Source organism: Delphinus delphis, chromosome 1 (genome assembly GCF_949987515.2).
Source record: "Delphinus delphis chromosome 1, mDelDel1.2, whole genome shotgun sequence".
Taxonomy (NCBI): Eukaryota; Metazoa; Chordata; class Mammalia; order Artiodactyla; family Delphinidae; genus Delphinus; species Delphinus delphis.
In genome coordinates this window covers 20,104,522-20,124,339 of record NC_082683.1, presented here as the reverse complement: position 1 = coordinate 20,124,339, position 19,818 = coordinate 20,104,522, and the positions used below count along the sequence as shown (strand labels likewise).

The following is a 19,818-nucleotide window of genomic DNA, read 5'->3' as shown; positions in this document are numbered from 1 at the left end:
AAGAATATAGCAGCCCCACGCCTCCCCAAAGAGCCTTCTCTGCATCCCACGCTGTGACTGGCTCTGGGGATGACCTGAGTCATCCAGGGGCCAGAGGTCAAACAGGAGGATGGACGTGGGAGGCCTTGGGGACACCATGTTCTGGCCAGAGAGCTAATCACTAGTCACGGGAGTTTCCAAAGCTGCGAGGCCATCAAAGCAGAAAAACACCGGATACCCTGGAGCTGGTTTGGACCCACATCCCCATTCCTCTAGAGTGGCCCCAGCTCCCAGGCAAGACCTGAGTCCCCCTCCCCCCGCGCAGCTGCTGTAGAGGTATTTATAGCCTGAGCAAAGGGGCAAAGACACGCGCTTTATTTCGGAAGTGATCATTCCAGTTCCAGGTGGGTGAACCCAGGAGAACCCAGCGTCCCCTCCCCCTCTCCACTCTCACCACCTGGTCGCTCGGGACCTCCCTTGCTCCCACACAGCCCACCTAGAAATGGCCCCTTCTTAGTCCTAAGTGTGTGGGCCAACCAGTTTTCCGACTTCAAGCTGCGCACCACCAATCCCGACGTCCCCACTCCCCCTAATCCCACCCGATGGGCGTTTCGAGCTTCCTTCCCTTTCCGGGGGGAGGGAGCGCGGCGCGGTGCTGACCACTAGTGGTCCAGGCTGGTAATGCAGAACGACGGCAGTGCCTGAGCCGAGGAGCCCGAGCCCGGGCCCGGCAGGGCCACCGGCGTTCCCATACCTCCCCCAACTGTGCTCCGCCAGGTAGGGAAGGGAGCCCCGAAACTGGCTCCCTGGCACTTCTCTGCTCTATTATTGGGGCGCGAGGGCTGCGCCCAGGATTCTGCGAGAAGCTGCTTTCCGGCCGGACTAAAAACCCGGGGGTCTGGGGTGTCTCACTCCGCACACCCTGTCCACACCCCCGCCACTGTCGCCACAGAGCCAGGCATGTAGTTGATGTCACTTCCGTCTACCTGTTCGTCAAATATTTGTGGCGCAAATATTTGTTCGTCAAATATTGTGGCCTGCCAGGCCAGAGAGACGAGGACACGGCCCTGCCCTCCCGGGACTCCCGGGTCAGTCCTGGGGCCTGACGATGTACCTTGTGAGGCAGCATGAATAGCGTCGGGACTAAGGGACACACCCGGCTGTGAAAGCGCAGAGGATCCAGGGCGGGGGTGGGGGTCAGGCAGCTTCGTGGAGGAGGCGAGGATCTGAAAGAGAAGTAGATGTCAGCTCGGCAGAGAAGCCAAGAAAGGCATTCCAGGCAAGGGGTCTGCGAAGGCAGAGGAAGGGCCCCAGAGACAGCGACGTGGGAACTGCCACTAGCGCCTAGGCTGGGGGGTGGGGGGCGAAGCGGTGGTTGGCCAATCGGGTACTGCCGTGCTGGCTAAATGGCAGCCTTGATTGGGTCTCCAGATACCGCAAGGGAGGAGGCGGAGCCTCCCCCCTCCCCTGAGACAGTTTGCAGCGACCGCTGGGAGCCGGGCCGGGGTCTCAGTTAGTCCCTCCTAGGGCTTCTCCAGGCTGCGATACTTCTTACGCAGCACGGACACCGGGTCCTTGAAGAGCACGGGGTCCAGACGGAGGCGAGAAGATACCAGGGGCATGTGGCCGAACCCTGCCGCCATCTGGTTGATGCAGTTCTGGGCTGCGGGCTGCGGCTCCTGCCTGAGCCCCGGACCCCCAGGCTCCTAAGCGGGGCGGGGAGAAATGCGTTGGAGGGCTTCTCTGTCCTCGGAACCCCACCCTACCCCCGCCTCGTGCAGCAAAAAGGGTTAGGGTTAGAACGGGAATCCCTTCCCCAGTCGGGGCCCTCCCAGTGCCGACCACCCCCCTAGATCCTCACCAGTGGAGGCGGTCTGGCCTCCTGATGCCACATCCCATAGGGCACCTTGATAGGGGGCAACTTGGTGACGGATGCTACTAGGAAGTTCATCAGGACATCCACACAGGTGGGTGCCTCATCTGCCAGGGTCCTCAGAGCCTTGGGCAGGGAGTGGGTGAAGAGGGTGTGGTAATACCTGGGTAAGGAGGGAAGAGCGGGAGAGGCTGTAGCCGAATTCAACGCCCCCCCCCACCCCAGGCCCCATTCTTCTCCCTCCTGACCTTACTCTCCCTTTGACCCCAATTCCTAAGCTTCTTGTGAAAGTCCTGCTCCCTTTTCAACTGAGCTCTGGCTGCCTCAGAGAGCTCCCACCCCAAGTATGCACCACTCTCCACTACTCTGTGCTCTATGGCTTGTCTGCAGCCAACGGTGAACTCCCTGCCACCTCCCTCACTCCTCCTTGGGGCCCCCTTCCCTGGGCTCTGAAGTCTGAACTCAGAGCCAGAATGAGGGGAGGATCAGCTAGTTCCAAGGCCATCAAACATGGCAGGCCAAAGACCAGCTTCAGGAAGGCTGTGGATTCACCCACCCCCAAATCCAAACACTGTCCATATCCTCTGCATGGCTCTACTTAAAATACAACTAGCTGCTGGGCTTCCCTGGTGGCGCAGTGGTTGGGGGTCCGCCTGCTGAGACGGGGGATGCGGGTTTGTGCCCCGGTCCGGGAGGATCCAGCGTGCCGCGGAGCGGCTGGGCCCGTGGGCCGTGGACGTTGGGCCTGCGCGTCCGGAGCCTGTGCTCTGCGGCGGGAGAGGCCACGACGGTGAGGGGCCCACATGCCGCAAAAAACAAAAACAAAAACAAAACAACAAGCTGCCATTTGTTGATTATCTGTGTGCCAAGGACTTCATGTATTTTGGTTTATTGTTTTTTGCGGTACGCGGGCCTCTCACTGTTGTAGCCTTTCCCGTTGCGGAGCACAGGCTCCGGACGCGCAGGCTCAGCGGCCATGGCTCACGGGCCCAGTCGCTCCACGGCATGTGGGATCTTCCCGGACCGGGGCATGAACCCGTGTGCCCTAGCATCAGCAGGCAGACTCTCAACCACTGCGCCACCAGGGAAGCCCTTCATGTATTTTTGTTATTTGATGATCATACCAGCCCTGTGAGGTGAATACACTTTACAGACAAGGAAACTGAACCTCAAGAGAGGTGAGGAGACTTGCCCATCACAGCACCGGGAAGTGGCCTTGAACCTGGGTCTCTGAGCTCTCGGCTGACTGCTGTGTCCGCTCCCACGCCACCCTGCTCTTGGTTCAAAGGAGGGTTCTCTGGCCCTCTGAGCCCAGCGCCGGGGCTGGCGTCTGTACCTATGGTAGAAGGCAGCCGAGGTGAGAACCATGGAGAATTCGTTGGTCCTCTTGGCAGTGTAGCCCCAGCCACCACGGGCTTCATCCCAGAAGTGGCTCCACGTCAGAAAGCCGACCATCCTCTCTGGGAAGCTCTGCCACACCACAAAAGCGAAGTCCACCTGGGGAGACATTTAAGTAAGGTGTGAGGAAGGACGTCCTGCCCAGTCAGGAGCCTCCCGAGACGTGGAGGCAAGGCCAGCCTGGCTGAGGGGACTCAGGGGAGAGGAGAAGGGAGCTAGAAAATTTCCAGGGGATGCTTAGGGGAACTTTCCCCACTGGGAGCTAGAAACAGTGCTTTTGCAGCTAGGAGCTGAAAAGTCCTAAAGCAGGAGGCTCGACTTCTTGATCTCTGGTCATCCCAGCTCCCGGGGTCTGAGGGCTGCCAGGGCTCCTCTTGGGAGTCCTCACCTCACTTGTGGAAAGACTGCTATGGGCATCCAGGCTGAGGATGGCATCGGTGCTGATGGCACTGTATGGGAAGAAGCGGTCACTGACCTGCAAGGGGAGGGAGCGGAGGGCAACTCAGCCGTAGGACCCCCTCCCCAGGCTCCCATGATGAGTATCTGCATATCTGCTAAGCAGGAGCCCCTGCAGACATGGTGTAGAAGGAAGAGCAGTGAAAACAGCAAGTCTGCCCGGAACTCGGACCTGAGGACCTCATTTTCCCTCTCTGGACTTCAATTTGCCCTTTGGTAAAATGGGCAAATTGGTATCTAGGGCCCTTCCAGTTTTGACATTTCAGGATTCCTCTATTGTCACATTAGATGTTCACCTCGACCCTGGTGAACATCCTTCGTTTGAAAGAAACAGGTCCGGAGAGATGAAGGGACTTTCCCAGAACGGCACAGGAAGGCAGGTGTGTCACACCAACCCAGGTTCTTGGAAGCCACCCCTTCCCTCCCGCCCAAAATGCTGCCACCTGCCCAGGTTTCCCCTCTATCCCTTACCTGAGACAGCAATGTACTCTCTCTGCCTTCCCTCATCACACAAAACCCCAGTTCTCTGGAAGCACAATTCACAAGGGCCAGGGATGGAAGAGAATCAGCTCTATTAGGCCTGCAGCTGAAACCCATGGTCTGATTTCTCCAGGCCCAACTTGAAGTCCAGCTTTGGCTCAGGCCCAAGTAAATCACACCGTGTATGTCCTCCCCAGATCTCAGGTTTCTGGGGGTGAGCCCACCCTTCCACATCCCTCCCCATCTCTCACCTTCCTGTGCCCATCAATGACTGTCAAGGGCACTGCTGTCTTGGGCCACCTGGTTGGGGGTGGCTTCTCACTGCTCCAGAGAACCAAGATCTGGAAGGAAAGGGGGATGTTCCTGAAGTCTGGGTCAGAAGGCCAGGGTGTGTGTGTGGGGTGTCCCAGGAGTAATCTTTCTCAGGGTGGAAGCAGTTTGGGAGAGCAGCTGTATATGTGAGTTTGGGAGGAGTTTAGTTAGAGCCAAGGTCCTTTCATGACTGCCCTGTTTTTGCCTCTGAGCTTCCGGAAGGCATGAATTCCAGTGACACGAAGGTAGCTACCTGTAGCATTAGAACTCAAGTCGCACCTAGCCTGGTCCCTGACCCCATGCTCCATCCCCGTCTTCTCTCAAAGGTTTTCATTCTCTTCCTCCTGCTCCTTTGTCATTCCCAGCCCAGTTCAAATGTCCCATCTTTGAAGCTGATCCGTCTGCACCCTGGCTGAGCTAACTGCTTGTCTGCTTTCCAAGTACTCTCAAGAGCCTATCTGGCTTCTCTGGAAATGATATTTGACAGTCTGTGTGCTGGGAAGTGCTAACTGAATATGAATCTGGGGCAGAATCCTTTCCTACTTTTTCTCTGCATCCTCAGCGTCAAGCCCAGGGTGCTCGGAAAAGGCTGGATGAATAAAAACAATGCATGTATGTTTACTTCAACCTCCACAAGAGGCACCTGTTTTTCAGGTGGCTTTGTCAGTTTCCATGAGGGAAGAGGGGACAGAGGTGGGGGAAAGGAACTAGAAACTTGGGACTGAAAGAGGAAGGCAGCAACGGTACTTGAAAATCCTTCCCGTGCCTCCCCCCAAAATGTGTGGTTATCCTTGGCATCCAGATGTCTTCAAGGGCTCTGCCCTGTCTCGCCCCCATCCTGGATCCCGGCACCCCAGCTGGCAAGGGGGCAGACCTGGGCACAGTGCTGGGAGCCTGCCACAGCCTGGATGAGCTTCAGGGGGGGCTGGCCTGGAGCCCCCCCCCAAATCAGGGCGCTGAACCTGCCCAGAGGACGAGAGCCTGGAGGAATGAGACACAGGCTATTAGGGCGGGAGGGGACAGAACCCCCCGAGAATGACCTGAGTTGGGGACTTGGGGAGCCAGAAAAGATGTGGGAGATTTGGGGAGGGGCTTGCTGGGGCTCTATGGTTGAGGCTGGGGCAGAGACTTGGGGAGAGTTGATGAGGGGACTTCAAGTTGTCCCATCTCTAGGGCATACCCTGTTGTAAGTGGTAGAAGGGGAAGTCCGAGGGGCTTGGGGAGAAAGTGGGCAGGGCCAGGATTGCCCCTGGGGGCCTGTTCCATAGTAGCGAGGGGTGAGCAGAGGGTCCAAAGATCCGGTCCTGAATAATCTGTGAAATGAGAGAAGGCTGTGCAGAGGGAGCGGCCAGTGTGGCCATGGGCGGGGTCTGAGGAAGTGAGGACCTGGTGCCGCCCCACACCTCGCCCTTCAGGAATCTGGGGAGGGTAGCATCTGCAACACCAGATGGCTGGGGACAGAAAGGTTCAGAAGTCCAGGGTAGGGGGTCACTCAGTGATGCTGTCTTCACTCATGGCAGATACCACTAACAGGTCATGACATTTTTTCCGGACCCAGAATCCCTCCCAACATATGCCCCAGGCAACCAATGCCCATCGGCTGGAGTTGGCACATGCTTTGAAATCTGTCTGCTACAGATGGGGAAACTGAGGCCAAGACTGGAGAAGGAACTCATCCAAGAGCTCCGAGCCAGGTCTCTGATTCATCCCAGAAGCATCTTCAAGGGGGAAGCCCAAACACCAGGGCAGAGGAGGTGTCAGAAGAGAGGGGCATGGAGAGGGGCAGGGATGAGGCAGACCCGAACCCCAGAGCCCCCATCAGGTGTATCCCCCTCACCTCCAGAGTGGTATGGACGACCTTCTCCACCGAGGAGAAGTAGGCATCCCATAGAAACTGGGTCTGCTGACGCAGGGCAAGGACCCGTGTGAGGGGCATCTCCCGGAGGGCAGTCAGGACCTGGGGCACAGAGGGAGCAAAGGAGAAGGCATGGGGCCCTGGCAGGCCCTGACTCACCCTGGGGTGGGGACAACCTAGGTTGGAGGTCTGGGAAGCAGAAGCCCGCTCCCCACATTTCTCCAAGTGGGTTGGCAGCTGCCAGCCTTGGCAAAATCCTAGGTAACTTAGCAGTTAAGAGCTCAAGGGTCACACAGAGCTGAGTTTAAATGCCACTTAGTAACCGTGTGACTGTGGATGAGCCACTTAATCCGTCTGAGTCTGTTTCCTCATCTGTAAAGTGGGAACAATAATGGTACTTGCCTCGTAGGGTGGCTGTGAGGATTAGATTAGATGATACATATTAAGGGCTTAGCACATCGTAGAGGCTCAGTGAGTGGGGGCTATTCCTGTTAACTTCTTAAACCATTCTCACCTCTCAGGGGATTCAAGGCCCATGCATATGTTTTTCAGAGCTGGGCAAAATGAGTTTCATCAGATGGAAAAGTCACTCTGCATTTTGCTTCCCCATCCCAGGCTCCATGTAGGCACTCAGATTTTGGATTTTTTGTGGCTTTCCTTTAAACTAGGTATTTAATCAGTCACGGACCAGTGGGGTTGAGCCCATGGAGATCATCTGGTCTAACTTATCCCATTGTACAGATGGGGAAACTGAGGCTGAAAGAGGCTGAGTTCTTGCTCTCAGAACCCTAGAGGCTTGGGGCTGGGCGCAAAATCATCAATATACACAGGTGGGGGATAAGAATGAGGACCGAGACCAGCCTGGGGGCCGGGATCCCGGGGTCCTCCCATGTCCCGGGTCTAGTCCCCACCCCATTGGTAGGACCCTGAGCTACCTGAAGTGGGAGCCTCTCGTCAGCTACAATGGCCGCCTTGGTCCAATCGATGACCTCAGAGAAGGGCAGCTCCCAGCGAGGGCTGAGAAGCACAGGGATGCAGCCAGCCTGGGGGGTAGGGAGGTCACTGGGGAGCCCAGTCCCACCCTGCACACACTCACCCCTCCTCCCTTTTCCAAGTCAGCAACTTCTGCATTGGGGGCAAGGGATACAGAGGAGAGAAAATTGGGGGGTTTTGGGGGGGGTGTTCTGCAGAGGGTGCAGTGAATATGGCTGTAGGCACATCTGAGTCCCAGAGTAAAGGAGTGGGCAGCTCACCGGCCCTTCCCATTGGCCTGGGCCCAGACTGCCCTTCCAGCTCAGGAGTGTAGGGGGACAGGGATGGGGGATGCCCAAGTCGGGGTTGTACCTGCAGGGCTTGAAGGAAGTGTAAGACATCAGGACTGCGGCCAGGGATGAGGCAGAAGGTGGCGTTAGGTAGCGTTGCCCCAGGGTGGGTCCTAAGGAGCACAGGAGGGGGCCCTGCACCCAGGAGACCTGAGACAGCTGCCCCTCAACCCCCTGACTCCCCTGATGGCCCCCCAGCCCTCCACACTAACAATCCCAAATTCACAATGTACAAACCCACCACCATGTTCTCATATGTTAACAGACACTCTTGCACACGCCCAGCCATACGCTGCCCCTCGCCCACAGCTGGGGTAGCAGCTCTAGCTCTGCCGCTGCCCTTGGTGGTATTAGACGCCTCCCTTCTCTTCTTAGGACCTTGGTTCCCTCGTTTGCAAAATGGGAGGTGGTGGGAGCTGACGTTTCCAAGGCTGGTCTGACTTGGGCAAGCACGCGTTTGCCCTCCCACCTCTTGGCCTCATGCAGACTTCTGGGCGGCCCTCACCTGAGTGGCCTCCATGCCCTGCCCTCTCCCCGTCCTCAGAGCCCAGGCCCGTGAAAAGCTCTTCTGTCAGGAGGTGGGCTGGGCCCCCAGCCTGGAACCACACAGGAAGCCGCTGCCCAGAGGCCCCCTCGCCCAGAGGACAGGCCTCCTCTGTTCCTCCCACCTCCCCCCACCAGCCCCAGGGCCACACTCAGGCTGTGTGTGCCTGTTGGGGGGAGGGGTAGGAGTCACAGCCTCCTCAGAGCCACCACCCGGGAGCTGCCCAGTCAGGGAAGGAGTGCCCATGACCTGGCTACGGGGTGTGTGTGTGTGTGTGTACAGGACTCCAGGGCTCACAGGCCTGCTCAGAGTGGGACTGTTGAATAGGGCCTAGAGGGTTCCAGGACCCTCCTCAGCTACAGTCTATCTGGTCCTGAGTCTGAACCTTCAAGAAGCAATCCTAGGAGTACTTAGCCTCTGGACCAACCCTCATTGCACAGATGGGGAGACTGAGTCTCAGAGAGACCCGAGGACTGGCTCAGGTTCTCAGAAAGGGCTGGGGCAGAGCTGGAACTGGAACCAACGTGTGCTAACTCCTGGCCCCAGGTTATCTGAACCACCCCAGACCTGCTGCCCAGGGGTCTCCCCGAGGACCCAGCCTCGTTTGCCCGATGCTCAGGTGTCCCTCCAGGCTTCTTCTGGAAAAAGCTACAAGTTAAAAACAGGACACCCTCCACCTCATTGAGAGCCACGGCACCAGCCAGCCACAGCCCTCTCCTCCTCCCCCAGTAAAGCCCTAAGGGACTGAAAACCCTTAAGTTTAAGGCTTCAGAGAACCCAGAGCCAGAGAGCCTGCTGAATACACTGTATCAGTCAGTCCTCGTTAACGTCTACTGTTCCCTCTGTGTCTTTGTACCTCCTTCTCTCTCAGCCTGGAGCACCCCTTCCTGCCTTGCAGCCCGAAGAATTCCTCCTACTCGATCTTAATGTATAAAGTTCAAATATCGCCTCCTCTGGGAAGCTTTCCTTGGTCTCTCCAGAGATGGCTCCCTCCTCTCTGCTCCCACAGCCCTTATGTGCACTGCAGTAGTAACGAGCCAGGCTAACCTTTACTGAGCATGTCCTTTGTTCTAGGTGCTTTACATGCATTGACTCACTTCATTCTCACAGCAACCCTATGAGATGGGAGGTATGTGCTGTTAATATTCCATTTTACAGATGAGGAAACTGAGGCCTAAAGTGGTCACACAGCTCTGAAGTAGAGGAGCCGGGCAGGCAGCTTGCCCACCCTCTCTCTGTTTAACAATGTGTGTCACACCAGTGACTTGTCTGTCTCTCTAATAAGACTAAGCTACTTGAGGGCTGGGGCTGTGCCTCCCTCATCCAGTATCCCCAGGGCGTAGCAGGGCACCTGGCGGAGTATGGGCACTCAGTGGGGGCTAAGTAAATGAATGCTCAGTGTGCAACAGAGGAGAGACCCAGGACCAATGGACTAAATGTTTGAAAGGTCAGTTTCGGCACAAATTCTAGTAATGGAGCTGGCTGAGAATAGCCAGTGGGTGGCCTTGGGAGGTGGTGAGTTCCCCATCAGAGGCTAGACGAGCACCTCCACGTGTGTGTGTGTGTGAGTGTGTGTGGTAGAAGGGATGGATCTCGTTGTGATTGCTGATGATTTGTGACCCTGTAAAGTGCTTGGCATGGACTTGGGGCCTCAGTGTCCAAGGCTGCTATCAAGGTGACTCCACCCATGGCCACAGGCAGGGCTGCATTGCGACTTCCAGTGCCCTGCATACTTTGGCCTTTGCAGTCCCTCAGCCATAAAAATATAAAAATTATATTCGATAAATGTGTTGGTATAAGAATGAACATACTAATATTATATATGAAAACATTTTCTTCTATTTAGAAGTTCACTTTTTTCTTCTGATTTTCAAAGAAATGAGAACATTTTCATGGGCCCCTGAAGTATCATGGGCCCTAGGCACTGCACCTCGTGTACCCAGTGGCGACAGGCCAGGGGACCTTAAAACATGCATTAAGTTTATGTAAAAAAAAACCCCAAAGCAGGGGAGAGCATATACACCTGTTTATATACACCCAGAGTACTTCAGAAAAGACACAAGAGAAACTAGAAAGGGTATTTGGCTCCAGGAGGGAAAACTGGGTGGCTGGAGACAGGGGTGGGAGGGAGTTTTTACTGTATACTCTTCTGTGCCTTTGGAATTTTGTACCATGTGAATGAATTCCCTATTCATAAAAATAAATAAATAACAATTTAAACGGGTGGAGGCTTATTCTAAAGCAATATGAGACTGTTCAGTGAAGGTGGAAAAATACGGGCTTTGGAGCCAGAAGCGGGGTTTAATCCCAGCTCTGCTGCTTCTGAGCGCCTGATCGGAGCAGTGAGGGAGGCTGTGGTGAACCGCGGAGCTCGTCACCAAGGCCCTTGGCTGGCTGCCTCCACGTCTCTGAGCCTCAGTTTCCTGTTCCCTGAAATGGGGATCATAACACTTCCCTTGAAGGGTACTCGAGAGGATTAGCCATGAAGTATGTAAAGCGGCGGAGCAGGGTCTCCCCAGATGCCCACTTTCTCCCCTCCTCCCTTCCCCCAGCGGAGTGAATGTGGGACGGTGGCAGCGACCTGAATCGCCTCTTTCTCTGGCCAACACTTGTTTATTCAGGCCACCTTGCGGGCGCTGGCCTGTGGCTGTGGGCCTCCCGCTGTCTCTGTCCCTATACTTGACTAGCTGCTCAGGCAGCTGCCTGGCACGTCAGGGAAACTGAAGCTCCAGCTACTCCAGAGATTACAAGTCCTGTCGCCTGCAGGTGGGTTGAGGCCACAGACAGAAAAGCTAGACATTCAGAGGACGGTTAGAGGCTGTCAGGCATCACACCTTGGAAATACACTTATCAAAACTGCTACTCAGAGGGTGGCCCACGCCTATTAGAAAACGTTGGCCACTTCTGGCCAATTTGGATTCAATCAGTAAACATTTAGTGAGCACCTGCCTATTGTGTGCACTCCCCAAGTTTCAGTTTCTCAGAGAAGTTCAGACTGAAATAACTTTCATATTCAGCAGTAACCGACTGCATTTAGCTGTAACTAAAGTCAGCTGAAAGAAGAACTTCCTGAAACCAAGAATGGCTAAGTGCCTAATCAGAAGTAAGGCCAGGCAAGGTGAGCGGAGAACCCTGTCACCAAAGGTGAGCTCTGTCTGAGTTTGGAGTTTGAGGTACCTGACGGGATCCGCAGCTTTTTGGGTGATTGTCGAGGATGCCTGCTAGGGATGGGTCCTAGCAGAAGGGCCATGGGGACTGAGGGGCCTTTCTGCTCTTACCCCTGGCTGCGGGGCTCCCTGGAGGCCATGTGCCTTCAGGAGGTAGAGAGATTCCATTCCCACAAGAGCCCTGTGGCTGAGAAAAGCCCCAGAAGCCCCCAAACAGAGGCAAAAACGGAGCTTGGCCACGTGAAGAATTCCTGGGAGGGAAGTGGAGCTCAGAATAAGCCATGTTGTTCTAGCAAAGAATAGGGAGATACGTGAGACAGGGGACAAGGGAAGGATTCTAGAGTGACAGGTTCCACCTCCAGTCTGCCCAGCCAGACTTTGGATACTGCTGGCCTCCTGGGGGCTGCACAGGGGTTGGGGTGCTTAGGCGTTAACTGCTTTACCACCTGAGATGTGTCACCACCACTAGCCCAGGCAGAGAGAAGTTTCTAAGTGAGCTCTCCATGTCCCCATGGGTCCCCATGCCTCTTGTATATATTCAGGCACTCTCACTGGTAGGAATTCTTCTGTAGGTCTGACTTAAGTCATATTTGCTGTAACCAAAGCCTGTTACCTTGAGAGGTTAATCCCGGAAACTAGACATAGGAGCAGCTTCCATCTGTGACCATGGCTCTGAGGCATTTGACAGGACTGATCATAAACTCTTGCTTAAACCCCAGAATTCTGAGGCTGAAGGCTTTGGAGCCAGCCAATCCTGGATTAAAATACTGGCTGTGCTCTTTCTGGCTGGGTGGCCTCAGACAAGTTACTCAACCTCTCTGAGCTTTAGTGTCTGGTACACCAACGCTTCAAAGATAAAGATTAGTATTATTTTATTATAATCATTTATAAAAAGTGCTTAGCACATAGTAAACACTATAGAGTTGTATGTTAAATAAAATATTAGGGAAGGAAGGATTGGAATAAAAGAAGAAGAATAGGAGTGAGTCATGTTTTATGCTTTTAAAGATCCCCAAGGAAGAATTCCACAACCTTCCTTGGACACCTCATGCAGCAAATCACCATCTCGGTGGTCGTGTTCTCTGCTCTCTAGCCTGATTCCCTCCTGCTGCAGCTGAGCCCTAAGTTGGCCCATCTCAATCCTGCCCTCTACCCTGGCCCCTGGGCTCGCTCCCATCACATACCCTTCCCATCCAGCCCCCAAGGGGCGAAGCTCCACTTACTGCTTGGGTCCACGGTCCTGTTCACAGCGCCCACCCCAGGGGCAGGCAGAGAAGTCGGTGCCTGCCACGTGCCACCTGCCCCCGTCCTCTGCCAGGGCTAGCAGGGCCACCCCGGGCCGGGGGCTGTGTTGCCGCAGCTGGCCAGGTGCTCCACCTCGCAACGGGTGGGCTTCAGGGAGAAGCGGGAGGGCCACGTCAAAGCCGGGCCGAAAGGTGTCCACTGTGGGACTGGCCTCGGCCACCATCGCCTGTCCCAGCTGGAAGGTCCGGGGGCAAGGGGCTGGGTGGAGACTGAGGACCAGGTGGTTCCTGCCCCCATCCCACTGTGGGGGCACCGGGTCGCACTCTCCAGTGGAGGTGTCCGGGCTGAGGAGGAGGAGGAGGCAGGCCTCAGCAGCGCTGAGCGTGTGGTAGCGGGAGCCCTCGACGGAAGCCAGGATCCTGCGGCGAGTCTCAGAGACGGGTCCAGCCGCTGGGTACACGAATACCTTGAGGCCACCGCCTCTGCATTTCGAGGTGTCAAAGCAAGCTCCCCAGTTGCAGCTGCCGCCACGGAGGGCTTGAGGAGGTCGAGGGCCATCTTCCAGGAGCTCCCCAGGCTTGGCGAAACTCTGCAGGAGCTCTGCGTCCAGCCAGCGGGGCCAGCCTCGGGGGGCTCCTGCCCGGGGGCTGGTGGGCACTGCCAGGCGGAGAAGGGGGAAGAGTCCCAGCAGGACGAGGATCCAGGAGGCCAACAGTGCCAGCCAGAGGGACTTCCGTCTCCACGACTGCATGTGGCCACCCACAGCCAGGGCTGCAGGAAGCAGGAGGAGCGGGGGCCTGAGTGTAGGCCTCTGGGACTGGGATCCACCTTCTAGGTCAGCACCCTCATCATACAGATGGGAAGACTGAGGCCCATCGAGGGCAGGCTGCCTGTGTAAGATCAAACAGCAAGTCACAGGCCAGGCACCGGGAGGCCAGGTAGGACCCAGCTCTCTGGCCCTGCCTTCCTGCGGTCAGGACTCTGCTTCCTCGGCCTTTGGACAACCAAGCCAGCCTTTGCCCTCCCAGCGGGGCCCCCTTCCCCTGGCGCTGCTCAGGCTGATGCAACCCCTGTCCAGACTGCAAGGCAGTGTGCTTCTGCCCTCCTGGCTGCACCCCCTGACCTTGGCCTCAACGGAGAGGAGGGCCGTCTGCCAGGCCATGGGGGACCCATGAGGGTTCCCACAGGAGGCGGCTTGGCCGGGGTGCAGGGCTGGGTGGAAGCAGGGCTGGTCTCCCCTATCCTCCCCCTGCCTGAGCAGCCCCAGAGCAGCCTGGCCACACCTGTGCCCACTGGCAGGCACTCCTGGGCTGTAGGCCCTGCAGCTGGTGCTTAAATTAGACCCTGCATCCCATGTGGGCTCTCAGAGTCAGCTGAGGTCAAGGCCTGAGTGCAGCCAGTGGCCCCTACCTGGGGGACTGGGAGGGCTCTGGGTCCTGGTCCTCTCCCACCCTCCCACTGTCCTGGCTCAGGCGGCTCGGCCCCTCCTCCCTCCAACGCTAGTAGCTGGTCCTGCACCCTCTGGCTTGGAGCTATCAGGGTGCAGAGGCCAGGGACCCCGTGCCAAGCCCCTGCCCCATGGTCCCCAAGCCCCGCTGGTGTCTTGCGTCCCCTCTCAGGGCAGCATCTGGCCAGTCTAGATCTCTTTCCTAGCGGCAGCCTGGCTCCTCCCCTGCCAGCCCTGATTCGCTCCTGGCTGGGAGGCAAGGTCTCCACTTAACCCCTTCCAAACCCGTTTTCTGGATTGCTATTAATAATAACCCCCAGGGCCCACACCTCACAGTTGGCCTTGAGCTCTCACAACCTCTGTCTCTGAATTCTCACATCAACCTTCCAAGGCCAAAGTTTATCACTGTTGCGTTTCCTATGGATGAGGAAAGTGAAGCTCAGAGAGGGGATGGTATCTCATAAGGTGACCCAGCTAAGGAGTGGCAGGGTGGGGATTTGAACCCGGAGCTCCTGACCTGAGTCCTTAGAGCTTGCCACTGGTCACCACAGATGCGGGATTCGCTCCTGGCTGGTAGGCAGGCTCTCCACTTAACCCCTTCCATCAACAGATGAGATAAGTGAGGTGTCAAGGGGCTGGGGGGCTGGTACTGGGCAAGGTGCTCCCAGCTATTCCAAGGATTGGTCCCTCTTCCTTCAGCTGCCCCGCCCTCACCCTCCACCAGTCCTATCCAGCTCCAGCTCCAGCTTTTTCAGGCCCGTTCGTGGCACCTTACACTCAGGCGCACAGGTCAGCCCTTGCCTGGAGCTCTGTGGGAAGGGTCTGTAGGACCGGATGCTTACTCCAGTTCATATGGGGAGTTCCTTCTGAGGGTGAACGGACTCTCCATTAGTCCACACCCCACTGAGGGTTTCCCCCCCTGCTCAGTTCTTGGGTCTGTGCTCTATGAGGGAAGTCAGGAATGGGTGATGTCACCCACTGAGGAATCGCTGAAATGATGAGAGAGAGAGACTCTGCCTGCCGGAAGCCCCAGTCTGACGAAGGCAGCCACAGCGAGCCCGGCAGACCTGGAGTGGACTCTGCTTCCACCTCTTACTGGCTGGATGATGTTGGGCCTCTGCCCCCTCTTCTCTAGGAAGGCAATAATAATATCTGCCATGAGACAGTAGCCTGGTCAAAGCTAGGCCTACCCTGTGGGTGTCCCTCAACAAGTGGCAGCCTCCTGCCTTCTTGCCTTCCTCTGATCTCAGAGGGCCGCTGATCTGATGAGGGAGCTACCATGGGAATGTTATCCTCTCAGTGGGCAGCCAGTCTGGGGTGGGGCACAGTTCACACACCCAAGAAAGTCCTCAGAATGGCCAACAGAGGGGGAATCTGACCTCCTTGCTCTACAGGGTCAGTCACTAGGTGAGGGGCCGACTTTCCTGCGCACATCGGGTTCTCTCCCGTGAAGAGGGGCCGTTGCATGTGCTGCTCCTGCCTTTCACCTTCCTCTGCTAACTCCTCCTCACCCTACGGGGATCAGCCAGGGCTCCCTTCCTGTAGGAAGTTTCCCTAGCTATCCTCCGGCTGCATTACGGAGCTTCTCTAGGTTCTCATGCCATTTCTTCATCCTCTGTGCCTGTACTCCTGCATTCATTTATCCAGCAAATACTTAATGAGCACTAAATATGGGCCAGGTTTTGTGCCAGGCACTGCGGATGCAGTATTGAAGAACAATAATAGCTAACATTCATGTTATACTTAGTATGTGCCACGCATGGCTCTGAGTGCCAGTGCATTAGCTTATTCAATCCTCTCTTGTGAGGGCTTTGAGGGAGATACTATTATTATCCCCATTTTCCAGATGAGGAAATGGAGGCCCAGGGAGCTTAGGTAACTTGATTCATTCCCCCCACACCTCAGCCTGGATTTAGACCCAGGCCATCCGTTCCTTTAACTTCTGCACCATTCCACCTCCTGAGCTAGAAGCACAGTCCCACCCTCCCAGGCTCACTGTCCCAGGGAAAGAGAGACCAGTAACCAAGCAATTACAGGACGAGGGAAGGGGGACTGTGGGAGTGCTCAGAGGGGCTGGCTAACCCAGGGGGCCATAAAAGGCGTCTGAGGCAATGACATCACTGCAGCTGCCTGTGTGGGGACAGACAGGAAATGGCAGAAGTGGAGGCAGGGTCAGCTTTTCCTACGGGTCACCCCACAAGTCACTCTTTCACTCATTCCACAGCTACTTAATGTGCCACTGCTGTGGGCCAGCCGGGTCCTCAGGGAGTGATCTGGTGGCGCTTCCTTTCCTGAGAGAGAAAATCAGCAATGAACGTAACAGATAAGTAAAATATCTCACTTGATATTTGGCAATGATGCTCTGGAGGAGGGGAGGGCCTGCAATGTTAAATGCAATGTTAACTGTTAGAGGCAGGCCTCCCTGAAAAGTTGACCTTTGAGGTGAGGGAGTGAGCGGAGGATGTTTCTAGGGGAAGGTCATTCCGCCAGGGCACAGGCTCTGGGTGGGGAGTCTGCCTGCCCTGCGCAAAGCCTGATCTAACCTTGTTTCCATAGCACCGCTCAGACTCCAGCTGAGAGGCTGATACAGCAGCAGAGACGGAAGCAGAGAGCCCCATTGGACCAGGTGAGTCATGCAGGTGAGCCCTGATGGTGGTTTGGACCATGGGTGAAAGGGGTGAGAAATAATTATTTTCTGCATATATTTTGAGCCAGGGAAAAACAACAGATTTGCTGACGGGTTGGATGTGAGGTTGGGCGTGAGCCACAGGCAAGATGGAGCTCCCGTCAACTGAGATGAACTGAGCGGGGAGCCAATTTGGGGAGGAAGGTCAGGACTTCGGTTCTAGGCTAGGAGTTGTGTTCCATTCATCTTTTCCTTTTTTAAAATTAATTAATTAATTAATTAATTAATTTTTGGCTGCATTGGGTCTTCGTTGCTGCACACGGGCTTTCTCCAGTTGCGGCGAGCAGGGGTTACACTGCTGCGGTGCGCGGCTTCTCACTGTGGTGGCTTCTTGTTGCGGAGCACAGGCTCTAGGCACGCGGGCTTCAGTAGATGTGGCTCACGGGCTCTAGAGCGCGGGCTCAGTTGTTGTGGCGCACGGGCTTAGTTGCTCCGCGGCATGTGGGATCTTCGCGGACCAGGGCTTGAACCCGTGTCCCCTGCATTGGCAGGCGGATTCTTAACCACTGTGCCACCAGGGAAGCCCCCATTCATACTTTTAATTCCAGCATTCATATAATAAATGGCCAAGAAATGCTTGTTGAATGAGTGAATAAATGGATGATGGACAAAGTTGGGAGGGTAGGAGGCCAAGGCCAGCTGGTGAGGGGCTTGCGGGGACCCTGATACTGTTCCAGCTCTCCCACCGCTGGCCCTGAACACTCTGGCTGGCTCGTGCGCACACCCACACTTGCATCTCTACACAAGACCTCTCCTACTTTCATGTCTGCAGGGGGCCAGCCGGGGCCTAGGCTTGTCCAAAAGTGAGTCACAGAGTTGCCCTGGGCCTTGGATGGAGGAATAAGAGGCAGGGCATCCTGGCAGGCAGGACTGCACTGGGCTCATCCTAAAAGTACATCTCTGGGCTCTGCCAAGGGCTCCAGGGCCTCCATCGGGCTCTTTAGGGCTCATCAAAGCCTCCAGGAGTTCCCGTCCCATACTTGGGCTCTGATCAATGGGACAGAAGCCAACACTTTGGGGAGAGGGGAGCGGGAAGGGCAGGAAGGAGAGGACAGCCGTGAATAGGAGGAGGAGGAAGAGAAGGCCTGGCGCCTGGTTCAGAGGCTTCTGGGATGAGGCAGAAGCCTTGCTTCCTGCAGGGCAAGGTTGAAGAAGGCCTTTATGTGGATTTGAGGATAAGGAGGTGCTCTGGACGGCATCCCGGAGCTCTGAGCACTACGGTGTTTGTTTCATTGCTATGGTGGCATCACGCTGCCTGGGGGCTGCCTGAGCGTGGGGTTTCTTCCTGCCTGAAGTGCCAGGTGTCATGCAGGCCAAGGTGCCCAGGTAGAAAATGGGCGCTAGCATCACTGTTTGATCTGAAGTGTTCCCTCTTTGCACCCTGAGTCTGCCTCCCTCCTGGCCTTCCTCCTCTGGGTTTGGCCTGAAATCTCCAGAAGGACTATATCTAGTCTCCCCGGAGGAAGGGGCCTGGAGCCCTGTATAGTGCTGTGGTTAAGAGCACTTAGCAAGCTTGTGTTCCCGTGCAAGCGACTTTACCTCTCTGTGCTTCTGCTTCTTCATCTGTAAATGGTGGTAATAGCTCCTTCCTCAAAGGCTCGCTGGGAAGAGGATTACGTGAGATGGTGAATGTTTGGCATTCAAAACACCATGCCTGGGTGACTTCCCTGGTGGCGCAGTGGTTGAGAATCCACCTGCCAATGCAGGGGACATGGGTTCGAGCCCTGGTCCGGGAAGATCCCACATGCCGCGGAGCAACTAAGCCCCTTTGTCACAGCTACTGAGCCGGCGTGCCTAGAGCCCGCGAGCCACAACTACTGAAGCCCGCGTGCCTAGAGCCCGTGCTCTGCAACAAGAGAAGCCACCGCAATGAGAAGCCTGTGCACCTCAACGAAGAGTAGCCCCCGCACGCTGCAACTAGAGAAAGCCTGTGCACAACAGCAACGAAGACCCAGTGCAGCCAAAAATAAATAAGATAAATTAAAAAACACACTAACAAACAAAAAACACCATGCCTGACCCTCAGACACCTAACAAATGATGTTCTTTCTCCCCCCTCAGGCCCCAGGGCAGTGAGATGACTTGCACAAGGGGCATCAAGCTGTCCATCTGGGTAGATTGGGACCAGGACTTGGGTTTTCCTTGCTGTGCCTGTGTTCTTCCTGCTGCATCCCCATCTCTGTTCTGGAAGAAAGAACACACTCGGAGCTCCAGGACGCAATCACCGTGGAAACCCATCTGCTTCGTCTTATCTGCTGCTGTTTTTTCCTCCCTCTCTGAGCCATCTGGGTGTCTCACTACAGAATTAGCAAGAGCGGGGGCTGGAGGCTGCGGGAGACTCTGGGGTTTCAGCTCTCACTTGCTGGAGCACAGATAACCCCAAACTGTGGTGAATCCCCACAGGGCCCTGCAATATCGGTCCAGCTCCAGCTAAAGTGAGTCTGCCCCTCTAGGCACCACCAGCATGCAGAGCGGACAGATGCAGGATGCAGTTGTCTGCCCATAGCGCCAACTCACACCTGGACCCCAGCTTGGGGAGGGCCAGAGGAGCAGCCCAGGGGACCCGGGGAGGGGAGTTGGGGAAAGCAGGTCTGGCCTCTGCTTCTCCCCCAGGCACAGCTTGTGACCTTGGACAAGTCACATCCTTTTTTCTGGGCCTTCCATTTCTCACTCTCAACCTAACATGGTAGCAGGACTAGGCTTTCCAGAGCAAAAAGGTCTGGAATTCTTACTCAGAAGTAATCCTGATGTAGGTTGCAGGTCAATCCTTCCCTTTCCCATCCTGTCAAGACTTGACTTTGTTAAGGAAAAGTATACGAACTTGGAAGTGAGGCAATGGGGCAACTGCTTGACCTTCGTCTGTCCATTGGGGCATCTTCTAGCAAGCCCCCGGGGGTCATGTGACTCCCTATGTATTAGGATCCAGGTATTTTATAAGCCTGAGAACTAAGATGCTAACTTGTAGAAAACAGATAAGATACAAAGGATTTTTGTCCAATAGTGATACAAATGATTTCTGACCAGTAGAGATCACCCTGAAGATTACAGGCATGC

The 19,818-nt window shown here is 55.9% G+C and overlaps 1 protein-coding gene across 2 annotated transcripts; it reads right to left on the bottom strand.

Annotated features, from left to right (window-relative positions):
• Positions 1-308: 308 nt before the first annotated feature.
• Positions 309-14,231, bottom strand: EXTL1 (exostosin like glycosyltransferase 1). Of its 2 annotated transcripts, none has more exons than XM_060016847.1 (12): positions 12,610-14,231; positions 7,698-7,788; positions 7,289-7,396; positions 6,336-6,455; positions 5,679-5,811; positions 5,373-5,479; positions 4,438-4,527; positions 3,639-3,725; positions 3,189-3,349; positions 1,841-2,015; positions 1,535-1,685; positions 309-1,205 (listed from the first exon to the last, which is right to left on the bottom strand). In XM_060016847.1, exons 1-12 carry the CDS (start codon positions 13,380-13,382, stop codon positions 1,177-1,179), a joined length of 2,025 nt encoding a protein of 674 aa, XP_059872830.1. In that variant the 5' UTR covers positions 13,383-14,231; the 3' UTR covers positions 309-1,176. The 2 variants fall into 2 exon arrangements, with proteins under 2 accessions (XP_059872830.1, XP_059872821.1); XM_060016838.1 differs by having other exon boundaries at positions 309-1,685; positions 12,610-13,521; positions 14,042-14,231.
• Between the last annotated feature and the right edge of the window lie 5,587 nt (positions 14,232-19,818).

Coding starts and splice junctions, on each gene's coding strand:
- EXTL1 (XM_060016838.1), bottom strand. CDS start 13,382: ATGCAGTCGTGGAGACGGAAGTCCCTCTGGCTGGCACTGTTGGCCTCC. Junction 5,480..5,678: donor CTTCTACCACTTACAACAGG/GTATGCCCTAGA, acceptor TCATTCCTCCAG/GCTCTCGTCCTCTGGGCAGG. Junction 3,726..4,437: donor TCATTGATGGGCACAGGAAG/GTGAGAGATGGG, acceptor CTCCCCTTGCAG/GTCAGTGACCGCTTCTTCCC.